We start from the raw sequence: 22,594 nt of genomic DNA on the forward strand, positions 1-22,594 counted from the left end.
ACATCTGCCGGTGAACGTTACCTTATTTGCCCATAGGCTGATGGCAGTCAACAAGGCTAACATCAGCCGATATCAACGAATGGCCGATATTCACAGAATTTTGTTGCTAGGGAACAGTTTTGAACCTAGCTTATGTCCTGTCAGTTATTGTACAAGCAAACACTGCAACAGGAAGTCAGCTGGGAACATTTAAAATGTTTGTTGTGGAGTTGAAACCCGCTGCATCCCTTCTTCCAATGTTCCTGTTCTGCTGATCAAACGTCATGCTGTTATTACTAGGGGTGGGACAAAATATCGATACTCACGGTATCGCGATATTTCCACTTGCGATACGTTATCGATACACTGGCACCAAGTATCGATATGTTTATTTAATTTTTTTAATTTTTTTTTTTTTTTTTTAATAAACAGGCTAAAATATTATGCTGTGTGTGGTAGTTCAAACATAGTTTCAAGTTGACGTTTATTTATGTTTGTAGTTGAAACAAAAACATAAATACTGTAGGCTACATGAATGGAAATGTTTGATCATTAATATCTACTTTTAGAAATTATATAGGTAGGTAGGTTATATAGGTTTTCTTGTTTTAATAATAATAATAAAAAGACTTAATGTGTAACTTTTCCTCCGTGGTATCGAAAATGGTATGAGTGAGTGAGTGAACTCTGAGAGAGTTCATGTCAATTCTGCTAATAAATACATAAATAATAAATACATACATGCATTTTAGGGGTATTTTTTTCTCTTCAGTTACACAGGTATCGTGATGTATCGTCTTCCAATATATCGATTATCGCAGTATCGCTGTATCGTGATAATATCGTTATCGAGGGCCAAGTATCGTGACGATATCGTATCGTGAGCTACTCAGCGATTCCCACCCCTAGTTATTACTAGGCTCTTTCACACACCGATCGCGCAAAAATTGCCGTTTAGGAGTCCCGCAAAGCTCGCACCCTCGCCACAGAAATTGCTTTCACACAGCGCCAAGCAGCACGGCCACTTTCCCGTGCTGTGGTGTACTTTCAGGTGAAATCCCCTGCTCCCGGATTGAAAAGCGAGCGGAGGGATTTCCAGCTCCTCCTAGCCCAAATAAATATTTTCATAGGTTAGTGTAGCCTAGGCCAGAGGTTCTCAAATGTTTTTCAGCCAAGGACCCCTTACAAGATAGAAAATATACCGCAGACCCCCTCATTCTGATGTGTGATTTTGGGCTAAGCTTAATTGTTTCCACGGTAACTTGCTTGACTTTTAATTTGATAGGTTTATTATTAGAATGTAATCCATGAACCATTTTAGATTTAAAGCATATGAACTTGAACTATGAAGATTTTGCAAAAAAATATATATATACCGTATATATTTTTTTTATTACATTACATTTACATTACGTCATTTAGCAGACGCTTTTGTTTTGTCCAAAGCGACTTACAATATCACAATTTGTCAACAGTCCAGAAAACCACTATGCAACACAATAAATGACAGCCAAGATATTTTGATAGACTAGCACCATGTAGGAAGTAGTTTGAGAAGGAATAAGTAACATGTAGCATTTTCTTTTTAATTATTATTATTATTATTTTTTTTTATTTTTTTATTTTTTTTACTTGAAAACTTTTCGCGGACCCCCTGGCAAAGTGCCACGGACCCCTGGGGGTCCACGGACCCCCATTTGAGAACCACTGGCCTAGGCTACTGTATGATGAACGAATTAATTCAACAACAATACTTCCCTCCCTCCTTCTCCTAGTCCGCTGAGCTGGGAGAGGATAGGTGGGCGGACTCGCCAAAACGGGCTCCGCCGCCGCACTCGCAAGGTGGGCGGGCAGATCGATATGGTGTCCTACTAAAATTGAAACGATACACGACCGCCCGCATATCAAACAGCTGCAGTCTGCATAACGTTCGTCGGGGGAATAGTATGGGCTATAAATGCACATGACTAATAACGTTAGTAGTTTTTGTAAGGGAATGCACAGAGCTGATTTCGAGAGGGAATAACCTGGTCTGAGTCAGACCAACTCGCCACAGACAGCTATAGCCCTCTGAAGCTTATTATTACTGTATATCCGTTAATTGTAGCCTACCTACTAATGTCAACATCGTTTGAGCATAAAGCCTAACCGCACGGAGCATTCCTCCTGGCGTCCCTGCAGTCATGATTGTATAGGCTACTTTTTTTACTTTCACTCCTGCACTTTTCTTGATCACATGAGGTGATTTCCCCTGTAATTTTTTTTATGAATGAGCTGACCATTCCCACCTTTTCCGGCTCGCTGCGACGACCTTTCAAGTGGAGGCGGGTTGCCAGGTAACCCGGCGCTGTTACTACCTCCCGTCGCGGGACAAAAGGCGTAAAACAATTGTCCACCAAAGCGCATTCACGACTTTCACATCGGAGGCGCGAATCCTATTTTCCATGCATTTTTCGGCTTTCAAGGCCGGTGTGAAAGAGCCTTCTGATGCAGAGTGGAGAGAACATGGAAAACTTTCTCCAAGTCTGAAGATACAAATGATAAGACTGGACAACACTGTCATAAACTGACCTATGACCTCTCTCTCTCCCTCCCCCCACAGGGAAGTAAGGAGCGTTACCATTGGCAGGCTCAGAATGTGAAGGTGGGCGGAGTCGATGACATGGTTCTGCTGGCCAAGGTGAGTGAGGATGCCATCACAGACAACCTGAAGAAGAGATACATGGACGACTACATCTTTGTATCCTTTACGTCGTCAATGTGTGTGTGTGTGTGTGTGTGTGTGGGGGGGGGGGGGGGCGGGGGTGTCTTTGTAATTTTATTTGTCAGTTTCAGACATTTTGGGGGGAGAGTTTTTGTCATTTTTTGATTACCGTAGATCTTTTTTTTTTACTTTGTTTCAGTTATGTCTGGTCGCTTTCTGTCAGTTGTTATGCCTTTTGTCAGTTTATCATTCTTTGGTCATATTTGATAAGTTTTTGCTGGGGTTTATGTCCATTTTATGTCATTTTTTGGGGTCATATTTGGTAAGTTTCTGGCCGTTTTTGTTATGTCATTTTTTACTGTTTTTATGTCATTTTTGGTCAATTTCTTTCTATGTATTTTCTGTCAGGTTTTGTAATTTGTATCACTTTCTGCAGTTTTTTGTTAGTTTTTGTCGTGTGTGTGTGTGTCTGACTGTCTGTGGTTCTTGTCCTTGACCCGGTCCTGTCAGACGTACATCGGTCCGGTTCTGATCTCCGTCAACCCATTCAAACAGCTCCCATATTTCAGTGAGCGAGAGGTGGAGATGTACCAGGGAGCTGTGAGCGCACACACACACACACACACACACACACACACACACACACACACACACACACACACACCTACACACACACTGAGCACACACACACACACACAGATCCAAGTGCACAATCACTCATGCTATAGAGCACCACAGGGATGACGTATTTAAGTCAATGGGATTTGTGTATGGGGATTTTGGTTAAATGCATGAAATAATTGAATTGAATGTATTTATTTAAACAAGGACAATGTACAAAGAACATTAACCTTGTAGAACAAGGAGAGATGTAGTGTACCAGTTTTTAGCAAAATGCTATTTTCCGCCTGTAGTCCCTGGGTACTGAAAGAGTACACAAACACAATAATTAAACATTAAAATAGTACAAAAATGCGAATGATCGATAAGGATATACAAACACAATCATACTCAGCATCCCCAACCCTGCAACAGTCCCCGCCCCCACATACACACACCAACAACACTAATTTACAGATGCGTGCAACTTTGCTGTGAGAATAACCAGTGTTTTGTCTTTGCTGTGAGAATAACCAGTGTTTTGTCTTTGCTGTGAGAATAACCAGTGTTTTGTAAGTCGGGAGAAAGTTTGAATATTTGTTGTTATTAGATCTGTAGGGAGATTGTTCCATTGTTTTTTGGCCATAAAAGAAAACGATGATTGTCCAAAGGACGTCTTGCGACGTGGAATTCTGCACTCCCCGCAATTTTTTGACCTAGTAGTGGCTCGTGTTGCTGTTGCTGAGCCGAGTGTAACAAAGTTCCTCAGGGGGGGAGGAGCAGCGTCATAAATAATCCTAGAAACTAAGCACACATTTGAGTGCACAATCAGGTTGTCAAAATTCAACATATATTGTATTTGGTGAGTATATGGCAGTGATGATATTTTGTATATGAAGTATTTGAATTCATTCATCTACATTTATTTTTGTCCATTTATGTAAATGTCAGGGCAGTCTCTAAGTTTGTTGCTATTGGTGAAGTACATAGAAACAACAGTCTTCCCAACATTTAGCGTGAGACTGTTTCCTGCAAATGCTCTATGTTTATGTATCTGTCCCTATACAAATAAACATTAAACAAACAAACAAACAAACAAACAAACAGGAGTCGTCTAGCCATTTAGCAACATTTTCCATTGTATTTGTTAAATTTTCATGGCGACTTCTCCCTGCGTTTTTCCCAAAGGTGTAGAGCACTGTGTCATCAGCTTTTAGCGGGATAATTTGTTTAGTCGCACATTTTTTTTTAATCCCATTTTCTCCCCAATTGTACTTCGCCAAATATTCCCCCTGCTGCCCCGGTCGCTGCTCCACCTTCTGCCGATCTGGGGAGAGCCGAAACTAGCGCCATGCTTCCTCCGAGACATGAGCAGTTAGCCAGCCGCTTCTTTTCACCTGGCAGCTGGAGCCTCACTGGTAGGACATAGCACGTGGGAGGATCACGCTATTCCAACCAGTTCCCTTCCCTCTGAACATGCGCCCCGACCGACCTGAGGAGGCGCTAGTTTCTGGTTGTGTGGAGTTTGCATGTTCTCCCCGTGCTCCCCCAGGGGGTTCCTCCGTATATAACCCCCCCCCCCCACCAAAAACATGCAGAAGATCAGATCGTCATCGTCATCCGACCAGTGACGACAACATCCGAAGTTGGTCCCCGGGCGCTGTACGAGAAAGCGACCACTGCTCCTGGCCTGCCCCCCGGAGGAAAGGACATGCCTGGATGGATTAAATAAGAAATATAGAAAATAGTTTCCAACAATCCAACTCAGTGGCCTTGTGGTCTGAGTGTCCGCCCTGAGACTGGGAGGTCGTGAGTTCGATCCCCGGCCGAGTCATACCAAAGACTATAAAAATGGGACCCATTTGCCTCCCTGCTTGGCACTCAGCATCAAAGGGTTGGAATTGGGGGGTTAAATCACCATGTGATTCCCGAGCGCGGCGCACGCTGCCGCTCACCGCTCCCCCAGGGGATGGGTCAAATGCGGAGAACAAATTTCACACATTGTGTGACAATCAGTGGGACTTTACCTTTACTTTTACCTAACTTGCCATTTTCAGCGTGTGGCAACAAGCTAGCGTGTAGGTTTCTGCCGTTAGCTTGCTAGTCAAGTCAAGTCAAGTTTATTTGTATAGCCCTAATTCACAAGCATGTCCCAGAGGGCTTCACAGAAAATATGTCTAGCTAATTCTAGCTGACACAACAGTAGCAAATTACAGTAGTAATGATAACACATTGAACAATTGATAGAGAAATATAGAAATATAGGATAGAGCGGAGGAGAGAGCAGGAGAAGGGAGGGAAAGCAGGGGGAATGTGAGAGAGGAGACAGCAGGAAAGTGATGAGGTGGGGAGGGAATGGGAAATGTTGGGGAGTATAGGAGCTGGGGAAGGGGGAAAGAGGAGAGAGCAGGAGAGGGGAGGGGGAGGGAGAGCGGGGGCATGTGGGGAGGAGAGAGCAGGGAGAGGGAGGAGGTGGGGAGAGAATGGGAAATGTGGGGGAGGAGAGAACAGAGAAGGAGATGTGGGGAAGGAGCAGGGGAAGGGGGAAAGAAAGAGAATGGATGCCATGCTTTAGAATAGTGTGGGGGGGGGGGAGTTCGGGAAGGGGAGGAGGGGGGAGGGAGAGCAGGGGCAGTATGCATGGCCGTAACTAGCTATGAGGACGGGGAGGTCCGGACCTCCCCTAATATTTCAGAGATTTTTTTTATTTTTTATTTTTTTTATTTAGCCTTTATTTAACCAGGTTTGTCCCATTGAGATCAAAGATCTCTTTTACAAGAGAGACCTGGCCAAGAAACAGCAGCAACACAAAGTTACAACAAACAAACACATACAATTGAAAAACATTAAAATGATCAAATAAAACATTTGCATACAGACAGCCTGTTCTCAAGAGATTTTACCATAGCCTTAAAACCATTTAAGGTTACTAAGCTATTAAGTTTAAGATCAGACTGCAGACTGTTCCATGCGGTGGGTGCAGAGAACCTAAAAGCTTTCTTCCCCAATTCAGTTCGGACTTTGGGAACAGAAAATTGTAGAGTGTCCTGAGAACGAAGATTGTAAAAAAATAAAACAATCTGCATGGAAAAGCATGAAAAACACGGGATCGCTTTTATTTTGAAACGAAAGGCAGGTCAGGCAGGAAGTCATCTGACGCCGCGTCCGCGGTAACTTGATTCCGAGAGAGCAGCAGCATGGTGGTGAGTGATGACTGTCTGTCTGCCTGGCGAGATAATTGAAGGTGAGCGAGCTGCGAGACAGTGAGCGAAGTGAACGACAGACAGTGAGTGACACTGACAGATTTTTTAGCAACAACCAAGAAAGTAAGTGTCTAGTCTGTCTCTTAAGTAATGTTACCTGTGTGACACGTTGGGATGCTACTGGCTAATCATGCATGATGCCAATTGCCAAGCTCCCGAAGTCAGGTATGCAGGTGGCTATATGCATGGTTTCAGTTTCATGACCCAATAAGTAACAAAAAGAGGTGTTGTAAAGTTAAAAACAACATAATATATTTTATTTTATTTTTCAATCGTTCCTATCAGGAATAAATAAATGTCCCTCTGTATGTTTTTTTTATTATCGATGATGACTTTGTGTGTTGTGTACGGCTTGGGTTGTGTACCTGTGTTTGTAGGTGTCATTTTGATATGAATTTGGCTAAAACAGTTTGTGTTTGTTAGTTACAATTATGTTGACAGGAGAGCTGAGCAGGTGGTGACATGAAAGAGAATATACTGAATAATGACATCACAACAGTATAATCCTAATGTTGATTTAAAATGATATATTACTCTAAATATGACAAAAAAAGGGGGAAAAAAACCCTCAAACTTTTTTTCGGCGGCGCCCGGCCTCCCCTATTTCGGAACCCTGGTTACGGCCCTGGCAGTATGAGAGAGTATATGGAGAGAACAGGGAAAGGAGGGCTAGCTGACACAACAGTAGCAAATTACAGTAGTAATAATAACACATCGAACAATCATATGATAGAGAAATATAGAAAATATGGAAATATAGGATAGAATGGGTGCCACGCTTTAGGGTAGAATTGATTGATTGATTTTTTTCAATGTTTGGATGAATACATGGGACATAAAATACATGCAGCCATCAACATCAACGATAAAAACACAATAAAGTCCGAGGACTTGTTTTCATTGTGGTGCTTGGTCTCAGACATACAGTTCAAACAACATAAAAACAGACATTTATACATAAAAATACATACGGTCCTTTATGAAAATTCTTACCTAGTTAAAAAAAACTAAAAACAGATTTATCAAAAAGCAATATAAAATTAGATAAAAGAACCAATCCTAAGAATGGGTCCCATGCTTTAGAATAGTGGCGGAATAGTGGGAGAGGATAGAATGGGTGCCATGCTTTGGAGTAGAATGGGTGCCATGCTTTAGAATAGTGGGGGAATAGTGGGGGAGGAGAGATCAGGAAAGGGAGGAGGTGGGAAGGGTGCAGGGGAGGGAGAGCAGGGGGAATGTGAGAGAGGAGAGAGCAGGAAGTGACAGGGAATGGGGAATGTTGGGGAGGAGAGGAGGAGGGGAAGGAGCAGGGGAAGGGAGAAAGAGGAGAGAGCAGGAGAAGGGAGGGGGGAGAGCGGGGGGATGTGGGGGAGGAGAGAGCATGGAAAGGGAGGAGGTGGGGAGGGAATGGGAATGTGGGGGAGGAGAGAACAGGGAGGGAGAGGTGGGGAAGGAGCAGGGGAAGGGGGAAAGAGAAAGATAATGGAATATGAAAATGTAGTCTTTAAATTATGCTAAGATCAGGGAAGAGAGTTGAAAATGTAAAAGGTAGAGTCCAAAAAGAAATAGAAAATATAGTCTTTAAGTGTTCATAAGTTCAGGGAATACTAGCTAATTAGCTAGGTGAAAAAGGGGTAAAAAGATTGGGAGTTCCACGAGGGTGATCTGAGGGATCCATGAGTCCGCATTGGTGACATCGACCAAGAGGAGAGGAGAGAAGGATAGGGGTCGGTGGTGATGATGACGCCAGGGGAAGGGGGGGGAGGACATTAGGCAGGCGGGGGAGTAGTGGGTAGATGGGCCAGAGTGACGACAGGTGACCAGGATGATGAGGATAGGGGTCGGTGGTGATGATGAGGCCGGGGAAGCGGGGGAGGGTGTCAGGCAGGCGAAGGAGTAGTGGGTAGATGGCCCAGAGTGACGACAGGTGGCTGAGACAATGACGACCGGACCTAGGGCTGCGGGGCGGTGTACGTCAGGCCAATGAAGGACACCTGAGGAGGAGAGAGAGAAGAGGGGGGGGGGGGGAGCCAGTACGGACGATGACGACCGGATCCAGTTGGACAGTTTATTGAGTAGTATTTGGTGGTTCACTGTGTCAAAAGCTTTACACAGGTCTAGAAAGACTGCTCCCACCATCCCTCCTTTATCTAGGTTTGCTTTGATAACTTCCAGGAAGTAGCAGCACGCCGTTTCAGTAGTTTCTTCATGAAACCAAATTGCATTGGGTGTAAGAGGGCCTTGGAATCAAGGTGTGTAATCAGTTGTTCTACTGCCTTTTCGATGACCTTTGAGATGGCCAGGAGTATGCTGATTGGTCTGTAGTTGCTGCTTTGGTCCCAGTGAAATGTTCTAATCTATGGTCTCTCCTGTTTCTAAATATAGCTGAATCGTTTGGTTTGATCAAGTAAAATAAATAAATATTATAATAAAAAAATAAAAATAAATATTTTTATAAGCATTTTACAAAATGTCTATGGGAAAATAAATGGCAGATGAAATATCTTGGTGCGTACATATATGCCTAACTCGGGAGTGGGCGTGACTTTGGCTCTCTATTTACAGAAACATCAATATTATATCACTTTATTTAAAGTTACAGCAGTATCTCCTCTCCTCATCTCATCTCTCCTCTCCTACTTTCCTTGCATATCTTCCTCTCTCCTCTCATGTCTCCTCTCCTCCTCTCTCCTCTCCCCTTCTCTCCTCTCTCCTCTCTCTTCCCCTCTCATCTCTCCTTCTCTCCTCTCCTCTCTCGTCATCTCCTCTCCTCTAGGCTCAGTATGAGAACCCGCCCCACGTCTATGCGTTGGCTGATCATGTTTACCGGAACATGATGATTGACAGTGAGAACCAGTGTGTCATCATCAGGTAACAGCAGAGACACACATTTTATACAGAATCACATGCATCATACATTATCATATGAGATGCATGTTATGTCATCATACATGTAATAAATCATGTTATTGTTGCCTGGTGTTCTGTGTTCCTCAGTGGAGAGAGTGGAGCAGGTAAAACTGTAGCAGCTAAATACATCATGAGCTATGTGTCCAAAGTGTCTGGAGGAGGAGAGAAGGTCCAGGTGAGCTCCGCCTCTGCTGCTACCACCGCTACTGCTAATACTGCAGTGTTACTCTGTCATCTAGCTCAGGGGTTCCCAACCTTTTTTGTGCCAAGGACCGGTAGATAGATGGAGAAAAAAGTTGCGGATCGGTTGTCAATTTTAATATATATATATATTTTTTATATAAACATAGGCTATAATATTATAGGCTGTGTGGTAGTTGAAACATAGTTTCAAGTTGACGTTTATTTATGTTTGTAGTTTGTAAAAAAAAGTTTGTATTTTTTGCTGTTTTTTTTTGTTGTTGTTTTTTACCGGGCTCGCGGCCTGGTACCAAATGCTTTGCGGCCCGGTACCGGTCCGCGTCCCGGTGGTTGGGGACCACTGATCTAGCTAGTAATACTAACATTGTCTTCCTCGGTGGTGTGCAGCATGTGAAAGACATCATCTTGCAGTCCAACCCCCTGCTGGAGGCCTTTGGGAATGCCAAGACCGTCCGCAACAACAACTCCAGCCGCTTCGTGAGTAAAGTCAAGTCCTTACTGTGATCAGAGGTACTGTGGTTCAGAGGTACCGTGGTGCTACGGTACTGTGTACTGTTTTTCTGCAGTACTCCAGCGGCAGTAACCTTTGCTCCCCATCCACAGGGAAAGTACTTTGAGATCCAGTTCAGTCGGGGAGGAGAACCGGACGGAGGGAAGATCTCCAACTTCCTGCTGGAGAAGAGCCGGGTGGTGTCGCAGAACCAGGAGGAGCGCAACTTCCACATCTACTACCAGGTACCTCAGAGTCCTACACATACCACAGAGTCCTACAGGAAAACAGAGTACCAGGTACCAGGTACCTGGTAGGACAGATACTGTATATCTGTACACCATTACAGATATATCTGTAATTACATTGTGACCTTTGACCTCTCAGCTGCTGGACGGAGCAACCACGGAACAGAGGGAGAACCTGGGGGTCACGACCCCCGACTACTACTACTACCTCAACCAATCAGGAACCTTCACTGTGGAGGACGTCAATGACAAGAAGGACTTCTCTGAGACCATGGTGCCTGCCTGTCTGTCTGCCTGCCTGTCTGTCTGCCTGTCTGTCTGTCTGCCTGCCTGCCTGCCTGTCTGCCTGCCTGTCAGTCTGCCTGTCTGTCTGCCTGCCTGTCTGTCTGTCTGCCTGCCTGTCTGCCTGCCTGCCTGTCTGTCTGCCTGCCTGCCTGTCAGTCTGTCTGTCTGCCTGCCTGTCAGTCTGTCTGCCTGCCTGCCTGTCTGCCTGCCTGTCAGTCTGTCTGCCTGCCTGTCTGCCTGCCTGCCTGTCTGTCTGTCTGTCTGCCTGCCTGTCAGTCTGCCTGCCTGCCTGTCTGCCTGCCTGCCTGCCTGTCTGTCCGTCTGCCTGCCTGCCTGCCTGTCTGCCTGCCTGTCTGCCTGTCTGTCTGTCTGTCTGTCTGCCTGCCTGCCTGTCTGCCTGCCTGCTTACCTGTCTGCCTCCCTGCCTGTCTAAAAGATCAAAAGTCACAGAAGTAATGATGATAATGAAATGATAATGAGTGAACCTTTGTGACACCACAACGTGAGGGAAGTCCAAACGGCTGGTTTAGAGGCTGGCTTTTTTTAAATCTGGATTGTGTGGATTTAGTTTTGATACTTTCACCATGTTGAGATAGACCATCCCACTCCTCTACCATCACCATGTTGAGATAGACCATCCCACTCCTCTACCATCACCATGTTGAGATAGACCATCCCACTCCTCTATCATCACCATGTTGAGATAGATCATCCCACTCCTCTACCATCACCATGTTGAGATAGACCATCCCACTCCTCTACCATCACACAGGCCAGGGCAGTCCTACTTTATGACAAGTGGGATCATCATAATAAAGAATTGTGAGACAATCATCCGAAGGGCATTATCCAGTTTATAATAATAATAATATTATAAATATATATTATACACAGGATAATATTATTATATACACATATCTATATATCTATATCTATATATATATCTATATATATATATATATATATATGTATGTATATATATACATTTTTACATTTTTATATATTTTTACATACATACAGCTGGAATAAAACAGACACATATTTCCAGAACCTACCACTCAGTCCTTGCTGACTCCTCCAAGCCACGGGAGAAGTCAAAGCCATCATGAGGCATTATCATGAAACCCACAGCCCTGTATAATAAATGTGCAATGACGTATCTACACCAGTGTGAGGCAGCAGCGCACTAACCCATGCCTAGTCTTCTGGAAACGAAGAAAGGAGAAGATGGACTATGGACTCTGCTGCTTTTTATCTAGCAGTAGCCGTTTTGCAATAATTCTGGGGGTTTAGTTTAAGACAATAAATGTGTTTTGCTATCAGAATCTACAGTTTTTCACTTTCACAATCCATAACTCTTTCCTGTTAACACCTGAACAGGTGTTTGACTAATAGCTGGAACAATCATTACCACCCCATCACTGTGGGCAGTGGTGGCCTAAAGGTTAGAGAAGCGAGCTTGTGACCGGGAAGTTGTGGGTTCAATCCCCGCGACCAGCAGGATACATCTGGGTGGGGAAAGTGATAAATGCAGCCCCTCCCTCATTACCACCACTCGGATGCCCTTGAGCAAGGCCCTTAACCCCAACTGCTTCAGTGGAGCTGCTTAGTGGCCAGCAGATCAGACTCTCTCTGTGTGTGTGTGTGTGTGTGTGTGTGTGTGTGTGTGTGTGTCTGAACAGGGCGCTCCTGATAAAGAGAGCATTGCTCTCCCCCTGTATAAATAAAGGTAAAAAAAAAAAAATCTTATGCAATGGAAACGTTCGCTGCTCCAGTAAATAGAACCTTAGCTGCGACTTGGCAACAGGAGATCATCTAATCAGCTCAGATCATAGCCCACACTCAGCCCACTGGGGCATGCTGCGGGCTAGTGTGGGGCCCGCTCGTGCGCCACACACCCATAGCGCGCTTCCTGCAGTGGCCCCAATCTTCTGCCCACAGTGGCCCCAAAGAGGCACATTTGCTGGGTTGGCTCAGTTATGATAAGGTGGCCAGATGTCCCTGATTTCCTGGGACAGTCCCCATTTTTAGACCTGTCTGGCTGTCCCCTGCTGGAGCTGTCCCCAAAAATGTCCCAGATTTTGTACTTGTCTTTCAGAGGCTCTTGCGGGCTCATTTTTAAAGCTATAGTGAAGATAGTTCTATCATATCAAACTAGAAGACCTAAGGCATCCATTGGTCTCGACCTTGTCATGCTACAGATGTTACTCATTTAGTGTAATCTCCAAATGTCAAAAGTTTTTGATATCAAATCACAGCATGAATGTTCCTATGGTGTTCCTCAAGGTCTTGGTGTCTTAATGTGATATTTTGGAGGGATGTCAGTCGGCCTGCACCATAGTTTATTACAGTACCATGGTCAAAATACATGAAGCCAGAATTGTCCCCGTTTTTGTATTCCATAGATAATAACATTGGATATTTGAATGATAATGACTGCAGAACTGGAAATGTCCCTGATTTTCATTTCAGAAATCTGGTCACCCTAAGTTAAGCTAATGCTATGCTAGCAAGTTTCGAAGTCAATAACATTGCGTACGTATTTTGGTACCGACAAGCAAGGTAGCAGACATTTAAAGGACGGCTTTTCCGTGGGGAATATGAATATATATTAAATCTCACGCCCCTAAGGTTTTCGAATCCGTTGAAATTTTTGAAATTGGTTGTTTACAGCCAGAGATATCAAGCATCTCTCAGATTATTTCCATGTCGCTCTGACGCCTCTAGAGGTCCTCCACGCCCCTTCAGAGGTCTTGAACAAAAACAAAAGGCAGCCATCTTTTTCGACCACCTAGCCTGCTGTAGCTAGGTTAGCTTTCCATAGCTCCTTGCAAAGAGACCATTATCTCGGGAACGGAAGCACGGACAGACACGTGACTGGCGGCATTGGAAAGCTCGTCAAATTTTACATCTAGTAGTAGGTGCGTTGAAGTAACGAAATCAACGCTGATGTACCCGTTTTTACACATTTTTACAGAAAATAGTTACAACATCAGATGCGCGTAACTCCTACGAAAATGCCTTAAAATGCATGAAATGCAAGTCTCGTGAAGTCCCGCGATACTTTCCTGTCGACTGGCCAAATACAGGCAGGACGCTTTGCGGTCGTGGTTTTAGCGTAACCTATGTGGGGTTTGGCGTAACCTATGTGGGATTCGAAAGAACGAAGGTTATGCCAAACCCCACATAGGTTACGCTAAAACCACGACCGCAAAGCGTCCTGCCTGTATTTGGCCAGTCGACAGGAAAGTATCGCGGGACTTCACGAGACTTGGTGACCTAGATCACGTTTGAGGTAATTTGATCCCTGTAGTGGATCCCTGTGCACTCCAGGAAACAGCCTGGGGTGAAATATTACTCTGCTGGATGTAGACTGATCAGATTACAGCGATATTTGGCGAAAACGGGAAGAAAAATAGCTATTTAGATGCAGGAAATACAGGCTTCCACTTGGCCCCAAATCAACTCCATTTTACGACTGACTTGGACGATATTGATCTCAAAACAACGCTAGGACGCCCAGAAACGCCGCAGACATCGCTAGGTGAGTGGCCAAATCTTAATTAATGCCAGGAAATGGCTCCAGGTTCAAAAAACCCGAAATTCTCCTTTAACTGACTAGTAGTAGTCGTCGTACATCCCTAATGTTTAACAACAAGACTAGCTATCCAGCCGTGTCATTGTGTGTGTGTGTGTGTGTGTGTGTGTGTGTGTGTGTGTGTGTGTGTGTGTGTGTGTGTGTGTGTGTGTGTGTGTGTGTGTGTAGGAGGCCATGTCTGTGGTGGGTCTGTCAGCAGAAGAGCAGGACTCGGTGCTGCAGCTGGTGGCTGGGATCCTCCACCTGGGAAACATCAGCTTCAGAGAGGACAACAACTACGCTGTGGTGGAGAGCCAAGACTGTGAGCACGCACACGGCACACAGATTATGTTAGCTTGCTTGCTAGCGTGGACAAACTGCTAATAGCTAACGTCAATGTTTTGGCCACTCTGGCTTGGGCTGACCAGAGCATATGAGCAGAGTGGAGCGGTGATAATTACCGCTCCTCACTCATGGAGCGGCCCTTTCCCGCTCCATCGCTCACGGCCGCTCATCTCCAGACCGCTCCCCACTCCATACAGATTTCACCTGCTCCCACTCACCGCTCCGCTCCAAAGAATAAAAAAGATTAAAAGGCCAGGGCATTTTAATTTGCGTTTAAACGCCTGGGCAATGGGCATTGCTCACTACAAATAACATGAGCTCATCAGAGTCGGCTGCATGTTCGTTGTGTCTTTATGTGCGGCTTGTGCGCCAAGGGGAAAATGACGAATGCTGGCAGAAAAAATAGATACTCACAATTCGCTCATGAATTATCAGACTAAATTGGTCGGATTCGATGTATATAGATTAATAGAAACAAATGAAAAAAGTGGATAAAGAAAAGGTGTGCTTGTGCAACGAAATTCAACTTCAAACAGAGCGGCATCACTCAGTGTGGGTCTCAGTAAGCTGCGTAATTACGCACGCAGCAGCCCTGCTGCGGAGATGTAGGAGCGCGAGGCAGAAAAGGAATAAGTATACCGCTTATTACATGTTCAATAATAGCCTAACCGCAAGATACCCGCTGAATAAGTGTCCAAATGTTCATGCCATTCTGGCCAATACTCCACTTCAGTCTGGAATATGGAATATCTTTCAATAATCTTTATGACTAAAAGTAATCTCATGTGTAAGAAATTACTGTTCTACATTGAAGTAAACTTTTAAATAATTAACTCGTTGGTTTTGGTTGAATTGGTTTTATTTAGCTTCAAGAGTTCATTTTTGTTCTTGTGTGACCCTCAACAGGCTTTGAGAATCCCCGGCCACTTACTGATACGTATGCTTAGATTAACCCACTCATATTCTTGTTTATTTCATGAAAAACATTTTGGCTAGTGGAAATTCTAATTGGCTGGTAACTTTTAAATCTAGCAGCCATATTGGCAGGTGGTCAAAAAAGTTAATTTCAAGCCCTGCAGGGAGAGCAGGTGGTGACATAGGAGTGAATGAGAAAAGGATCAAATATTGGTGGTTAAGACTGAATAATGACATCACAACTGTTCATTTAAAATGAGTTATTCCTCTAAACCTGCCTTCAAATGCCCCAAATTGTTCCGTTCGGCCCCCAGCAAAATGTGGCCCTTGGTGAAAAGTAATTGGGGACCCCTGATGTAGAGGTCTCAAAATGTTGGATGAAATAGAGTCGTAAAACCTGGAAGTGACTGTAGCACGGCCTGGTTCCCTTGTCTGGAAGTCACTGGGATTTTTGTCTGGGATCTGAAATAAGGTCTGTGGTTAACAAAATGATATGAAACTGAGACTTTTGTGTTCAGCATCTTCACAAATGAGGACCACGTTTATGATTTTTGAAGCGTTTTCTGAAAATGTTGGCGATCACATTTATCTTTTATGTAGGAGCCATATAGGCATTTAATGGCTAAAGCCATGTAAGACCATGAGTAAGTAGGTCTTTGCATATTCATGGTCTTGGGTTTGTGGGCACACTGCATTGGCACTGGGGTGGTGGGAGTGTCACTGTGGGTGTGTGCTCTGAATCTTCAAGTAATTGCACTCACCTGGTACACGGGAGTTTTGTTTGGTTATTGGGGTAGGGTGAGTCACGGGAGGATACTTTCTGTTGACCGCTTCGCTTATGGATTATACGTCTGAGTTTACTGCCTATTAATCCTCTCTCTCTATTTTTGCATGGCGATTGGAAGCAGCTGTCTATTGGATTCAGTTGTGCAGCTTTTGATATAAATAAAGAGTGTTAAAACGGAGCCTTGGAAGTGGACGTGAATCATTTGTGCGCGTCACAGACTTTCTCCTGTGCTTAGCCTGCCGTGGCTTAATGACTTTTTTTGTGATCACCATTAGCCGCAATATTTTATTTATCTTGCTGAACACAAAGGTTTCATTCAGTATCATAAACGTGCTTATTTCAGGCATCTTAACAAAAATCCCAACTTGCAGATGATGAATCAGGCAATGCTAACTTACAAAAAATGTGTCATCCCTGCGTACCCTATATATGAGTCACGTGGTGATTTATGAAGCGTGTGAATGCAGCCCCTGCTCCAGCAGCATGTGTCAATGTGTTTTGTCCCTGCTCTCTTGCCATCCGTGCAGTGACATCCCTCAGGATGGCCTGTGCAGCTTGCTGCACACAGGCTCTTCCTCAGACGTCTGACGATGAAAGCGTCTGAGGAAGAGCCTGTGTGGCTCGAAACGTCACGCTGACACAAAAGCCTTCAAGCGGGAGCTTCAGTGGTCTGCGGATTGTACTTATTTCATTGTCTCAGGTATTGATCCAGCACCAAGCTTCTTTACTGTGCAGTAAGCTGACCAGCCGGGTAATGGACAGTACTGTCTGTCTGCTAACCTGTCTGTCTGTCTGTCTGCTTACCTGTCTGTCTGTCTGTTAACCTGTCTGTCTGTCTGTCTGCTAACCTGCCTGTCTGGTTAACCTGTCTGTCTATCTGTCTGTCTGCTAACCTGTCTGTCTGTCTGTCTGTCTGTTAACCTGTCTGTCTGGCTGCTAACCTGTCTGTCTGTCTGCTAACCTGTCTGTCTGTTAACCTGTCTGTCTGCTAACCTGTCTGTCTGTCTGTTAACCTGTCTGTCTATCTGTCTGTCTGCTAACCTGTCTGTCTGTCTGTTAACCTGTCTGTCTGTCTGCTAACCTGTCTGTTAACCTGTCTTATCTGTCTGCTAACCTGTCTGTCTGTCTGTCTGCTAACCTGTCTGTCTGTCTGCTAACCTGTCTGTCTGCTAACCTGTCTGTCTGCCTCTCTGTCTGCTAACCTGTCTGTCTGTCTGCTAACCTGTCTGTCTGTCTGCTAACCTGTCTGCCTGTCTGTCTGCTAACCTGTCTGTCTGTCTGCTAACCTGTCTGCCTGTCTGTCTGCTAACCTGTCTGTCTGTCTGTCTGCTAACCTGTCTGTCTGTCTACCTGTCTGTCAGTCTTGGCGTTCCCGGCGTTCCTGCTGGGCATCCCTCAGGACGGGCTGTGCAGTAAGCTGACCAGCCGGGTGATGGACAGCAAGTGGGGCGGGAAGAGCGAGTCCATCTCGGTGACGCTGAACACGGAGCAAGCCTGTTTCTCCCGGGACGCGCTCTCCAAAGCCCTCTACTCACGACTCTTCGACTTCCTGGTGGACGTGAGTTCATGCCGCTTTCTTTCTTCTTCTTTTTTCTCTCCCCATTTGTACTTGGCCAATTCCCCCTGCTGTTCCCGGGCGTTGCTCCACCCCCTCTGCTGATCTGGGGAGAGTTGTAGACTAGCACATGCTTCCTCCGATACATGTGCAGTCGCCAACCGCTTCTTTTCACCAGACAGTGAGGAGTTTCACCAGCAGGACGTAGCACATTGGAGGATCACGTTATTCCCCCCAGTTCCCCATCGCCTGAACAGGCGCCCCAGCCGACCAGAGGAGGCACTAGTGCAGCGACCAGGACTCATACCCTACCGGCTTCCCACCCGCAGACCCGGCCAATTTTGGCTGTAGGGACGTCTGACCAAGCCGGAAGTACCGCTGCCGGGATTTGAACCCCGGTCTCCGCGGTGGTAGGAGAGTGCTTTGACCTCTACACTACCCAGACGCCCCCACGCCGGCTTCTTACACGGTGTCCCGGTCCGTTCTGCACATCCGCCATCTTGGACAGCAAGGTACGGCAACACCACTTGGACAAACTTGATACTGCACGTTATATACACTGCCCAATGCGTTCCACGCATGCAGGGTCAAATTAGCTAGCGATACGAGATTGAGCTGTCTGATACCGAGTTCTACACAGCATTCTGGTGGCGTGTGGTGTGACATGGACAAACACAAACACAAACACAAACATCCTTTCAGCAGCCTTGTGTCGTCATATTCCTTTTCATTTCTTTCTTGATAATAACATAACAAACTCCTGAACTAAACTAAAAGTCCTTGCTTCACACTATAGCAGCTTAGTTAGCGGTTCACTCTGCTAGCTGTTTACCTCTGCTTGCCGACGTAGCCATTAGCTCTGCCGGCAGCTAGCTAGGCTGGAGCAGCAGCTCTTCACTTCTCACCTCCTGAATACAACCCTGTCACTAGGAGCTTAAATTAACACTTTTTAAATAATTACAACCGAATAGAGAATAAACACATGCAGTATCAAGTTTGTCCAAGTGCTGTTGCTGTACTTTCCTATCCAAGATTGCAGACCCATTTGAGCATGCATCCGCATGTGCGTAATGGATCAGTCAGCCGGTACGGATCGAGTACTGACACACGGATTTACCTCACAATTAAATTGATTTTATTTGTGAAATAAATACATTTTCACATCTAAAATGTCTCCCCCTCCTCTCCTTCTCTCTCTCTCTAACCAATTCTGCATATCTCGCTCTCCTCTCTGTCTGTCTACATCTCTCTCCCTCTGTCTCTCTCTCTCTCTCTCTCTCCCTCTCTGTCTCTCTCGCTCTCCCTCCCTCTCTGTCTGTCTGCATCTCTCTCTCTCTCTCTCCACCTCTGTCTCTCTCTCCCTCTGTCTCTCTGTGTCTCTCTCTCTCTCTCTCTCTCTCTCTCTCTCAGTGCATTAATAAAGCCATGCAGAAGGAGCAGGAGGAGTTGAACATCGGAGTGTTGGACATTTATGGCTTTGAGATCTTCCAGGTGACACACACACACACACACACACACGCACACACACACACACCACACACACACACGCACACATGCACACGCACACACACACACACACACACACACACACACACACACACACACACACACACACACACACACACAGAATCTAATGTGATCAGTGACAGGTTAGCTGTCATGGCAGTGTCTTGTTCATCACGCATTATGAAGTGATGGCCATGCATGATTTAATAGAGAGCCAAAGTGGAACGTCACTTCCTGCTTCAGCACTGTACCAGAGATTTTCATCCGCCATTTATTTTCCCCGACATTTCGTAAAATACTTATAAAAATAGTTTTACTCGTTCAAACCAAACGGTTCAGATATATTTAGAAACAGGAGAGACCACATAACATTTAACTCGGACCAAAACATAAAAAAAAGTCGAGCTGAACCCAAAAATGACTTTTCTTTAGTTTCTTTAGTTCAAATACCTGGGTATGCAGTGCACCTATTTAATAATGTATGCAAAGAAAATCACAAAAATCTAATTTCTTTCGTTTTTCCACACTTTTTCACATCAAAAGTTCATTATTTTTTCAAGATTTCATTGATAAGAGTAATGTACAGTTTGCTGACGTCACCTAGTAAGCCTACTATCAAATTTCTACCCCATTTCAACCAATCATATCACGACATGCGGCTGTCAATCAAATCTTCATTTCAGGATAATTTTCTCTTCCAAATGAAGTAGAAAATGGCGCCTAGTGCCTGTCATCTGGCAGAATTCCTATCCCATAAACTAACTACTAACCTGGCCAATTGTTAGAAACATGAACAAAAAACAAAAACCATAATCTCTAAGAATGAAAAGAAATGTAACTGGCTTGTTAAAACGTGCATTCCAGGAATATCGTATTTACAGCAGCAATAAAGGTGCGTGCTTGAGAGCCTGCTGGTTGTCAGGGGTCGCACCTCGAAGATTCCAGGCCGACGGACTGCACTCTCCGCTCGGCAACACGAAGGCAGCTGGCTGCCTGCGGCTCGCTGAGCTCCACTCAGCCACTAACCTCGCGTCACCAGGCTCTTCCCGAGGAGAGCGCCACAACACACTGAATCCCACTCGATTTGGAGGCAGAACACGCCAGGATTGGCCAAAGCCCAATCCAGTCCACAGAATTGTCAAATCAAATCATCGACATGATACTATGACCCGCCTCTCAACTTGTCATCTCAGACAAATTATGTTTTCAGTCTGAAACGGACATGACGAACGGGTTCAGTTCGACTTTAAACAAAATATTAACATTTCACTCGGACCAAAACGTAAAAAAACGGCGGATTTAAAGAAAATATTTTGTCGATGTTTGACCTTTTTTAGTTGAATCAAAAAGTAGAGAAAGACGAGCACACTCGGAGAGTGAAACAAAGAGGTCCGGTGCACGGCACGAGTACAGAATCAATAGGAATGCTGGCTTTTTCTTCCTATTGACCTTTTTTAGTTCCCTGCAAAGTTATAATCTCAGAGAATATTCATATTTTCTTTTTTCTCTCGTAAATTTGAAATAGTTTTACTTTAATCTCAGTCAATATGTTTTTTTCTCATAAATGTACAGCTTTAATCTCAGAAATTCCGTTTTTTCTCAGAATATTACCCCCCTCCTCCGGCTCCATATTACCAGTTTTATTTTTCCTACAATGTCCCTAATATGCCATTGTAGTTTTCTGTGTTGAACTCTGCTAGCTCAAAAACAAATGGCCTCTCGGTAATTTCACTTTATTTTACTACAAGTTCAGACCCCTTCTCTGGAGGTTGTTGAAAGGCATTCTGGGAAACGTAGTGAATCACTAAGTGCAGTAGAATTAGAGGAGGCAGGTGTTTTTTGGCCGGTGTGTGCGCATGCGCCGCGGCGGCCTGTCATCTCCACTCGTCCAGACAATTTGCGTGCCCGACCTGGGGACCGACCTGCGTGCCCATCCTGTTTGGTCGTCCCACTGGTCACCGCTGTACGGCGCTGTACTCTGCTTTCAAAAAGACATGCGGTGGAGGAGTGACTATTCTGTGAAAACCGTCTATGAGGGTTTTACATCAGAGCCATTCTGCTCTACAGCCATTAAGGGTTAATATGTCACTTTTATAAGTTTAGAAAAAAATGTAGGCTAGACGGTCAAAGTAATGCATTATGGGTAGTCGGCTACTGTGGCTAATGCTAACGGCTAACGTTAGTTACTTTACATGGCAGTAAAATGCCACTGAATGACCAAATTGATTTAACTTTTAACCATTTCGAGTAACACTGTTTCCATACGGACCCCCAGCGTTCCTTAGTTGTGACTATATTTATAGTCACAACAATATTAACCGGTTTCCGGTTTATAATTCGAGTATAACAAACGGAAGTGCTGAGGGGTTGTAGCTATTGCGCAATACACAGGTGAAAACCGTCTATAGAGAAAGTTGTGCACTTGTGCGCCAAGGCAGCGCTGGCGTCCCACAGCTGCTGAGTTAATGTTGTTGTTTTCAATCTGCTTAATTGCATATTGCGGCCGGACCAGCGTGTTAACTTGTTAGCTGGTAGCTATCAAGCTAGCTCCAGCTGCTGAGCTAACGTTGTTTTCAATCTGCTTATTGCATATTGCGGGCAATTCGGCAAATCTTCCAGCGTTACTTTCTGTCTGCTCCTTGTGTTCGAAGCATAGCCACAACGATGATTATGATGCTGATAAGAATAAAATTAGATTAGGGATATATGATTCAGTTTCAGTTGTTCTAGCCTCATATGGCTCATTTCCACCACATATAACAGCATAGTACAGCTCTACTCGACCTGGTCTTACTCGGCTCTACTTGATATAGACTCTGTTTCCATAGCAAGTTTACTCGCCGCCCACACCTGGTCGTCATAGCGACCGCATATCTGCCCTCTGCCCATAGCCGGAGTAGGCTATAACATATAACGTTAAAATTAAATCCATACACAGAACTTTTAAACTGTTTATGAAATACTGGTGCCTCTAAATGACCTACAGTGTACATGGGCAAATGTGACAATCGGCCAGGAGAATGGATATCACTTTGTTGTTACTCAAACTCACATGCATGCGCGAGGGACGGGGGTTGCGCTACGGGGAGAAGTGAAGCCTCTACCCCGGCGGCCTCTCACCAGGCAAGACCGCGGCTTCACTAAACCCCCGCCTGCGGCCTAGCGGAGCCGACGCTGCACACAGCTACAAGGGCTTCCTGAGGAGCGGACTTTTTCTCTCTCAAAACAA

The 22,594-nt window shown here is 44.9% G+C and overlaps 1 protein-coding gene across 3 annotated transcripts in view; it reads left to right on the forward strand.

Moving 5' to 3' along the window:
• Window positions 1–22,594, forward strand: part of myo1eb (myosin IEb) — a 59,569-nt gene that overhangs the window by 11,909 nt on the left and 25,066 nt on the right. For all 3 annotated transcript variants that reach the window (XM_083647895.1, XM_083647896.1, XM_083647897.1), the window contains exons 2-11: window positions 2,582–2,719; window positions 3,194–3,283; window positions 9,323–9,417; window positions 9,544–9,631; window positions 10,045–10,134; window positions 10,261–10,392; window positions 10,535–10,669; window positions 14,447–14,579; window positions 17,666–17,862; window positions 19,270–19,350. In XM_083647895.1, coding sequence (XP_083504021.1) covers window positions 2,582–2,719; window positions 3,194–3,283; window positions 9,323–9,417; window positions 9,544–9,631; window positions 10,045–10,134; window positions 10,261–10,392; window positions 10,535–10,669; window positions 14,447–14,579; window positions 17,666–17,862; window positions 19,270–19,350 — 1,179 coding nt within the window. The remainder of the gene's footprint in view (window positions 1–2,581; window positions 2,720–3,193; window positions 3,284–9,322; window positions 9,418–9,543; window positions 9,632–10,044; window positions 10,135–10,260; window positions 10,393–10,534; window positions 10,670–14,446; window positions 14,580–17,665; window positions 17,863–19,269; window positions 19,351–22,594) is intronic.

Source organism: Poromitra crassiceps (genome assembly GCF_964638095.1).
Source record: "Poromitra crassiceps genome assembly, chromosome: 1".
NCBI classification, from domain to species: domain Eukaryota; kingdom Metazoa; phylum Chordata; class Actinopteri; order Beryciformes; family Melamphaidae; genus Poromitra; species Poromitra crassiceps.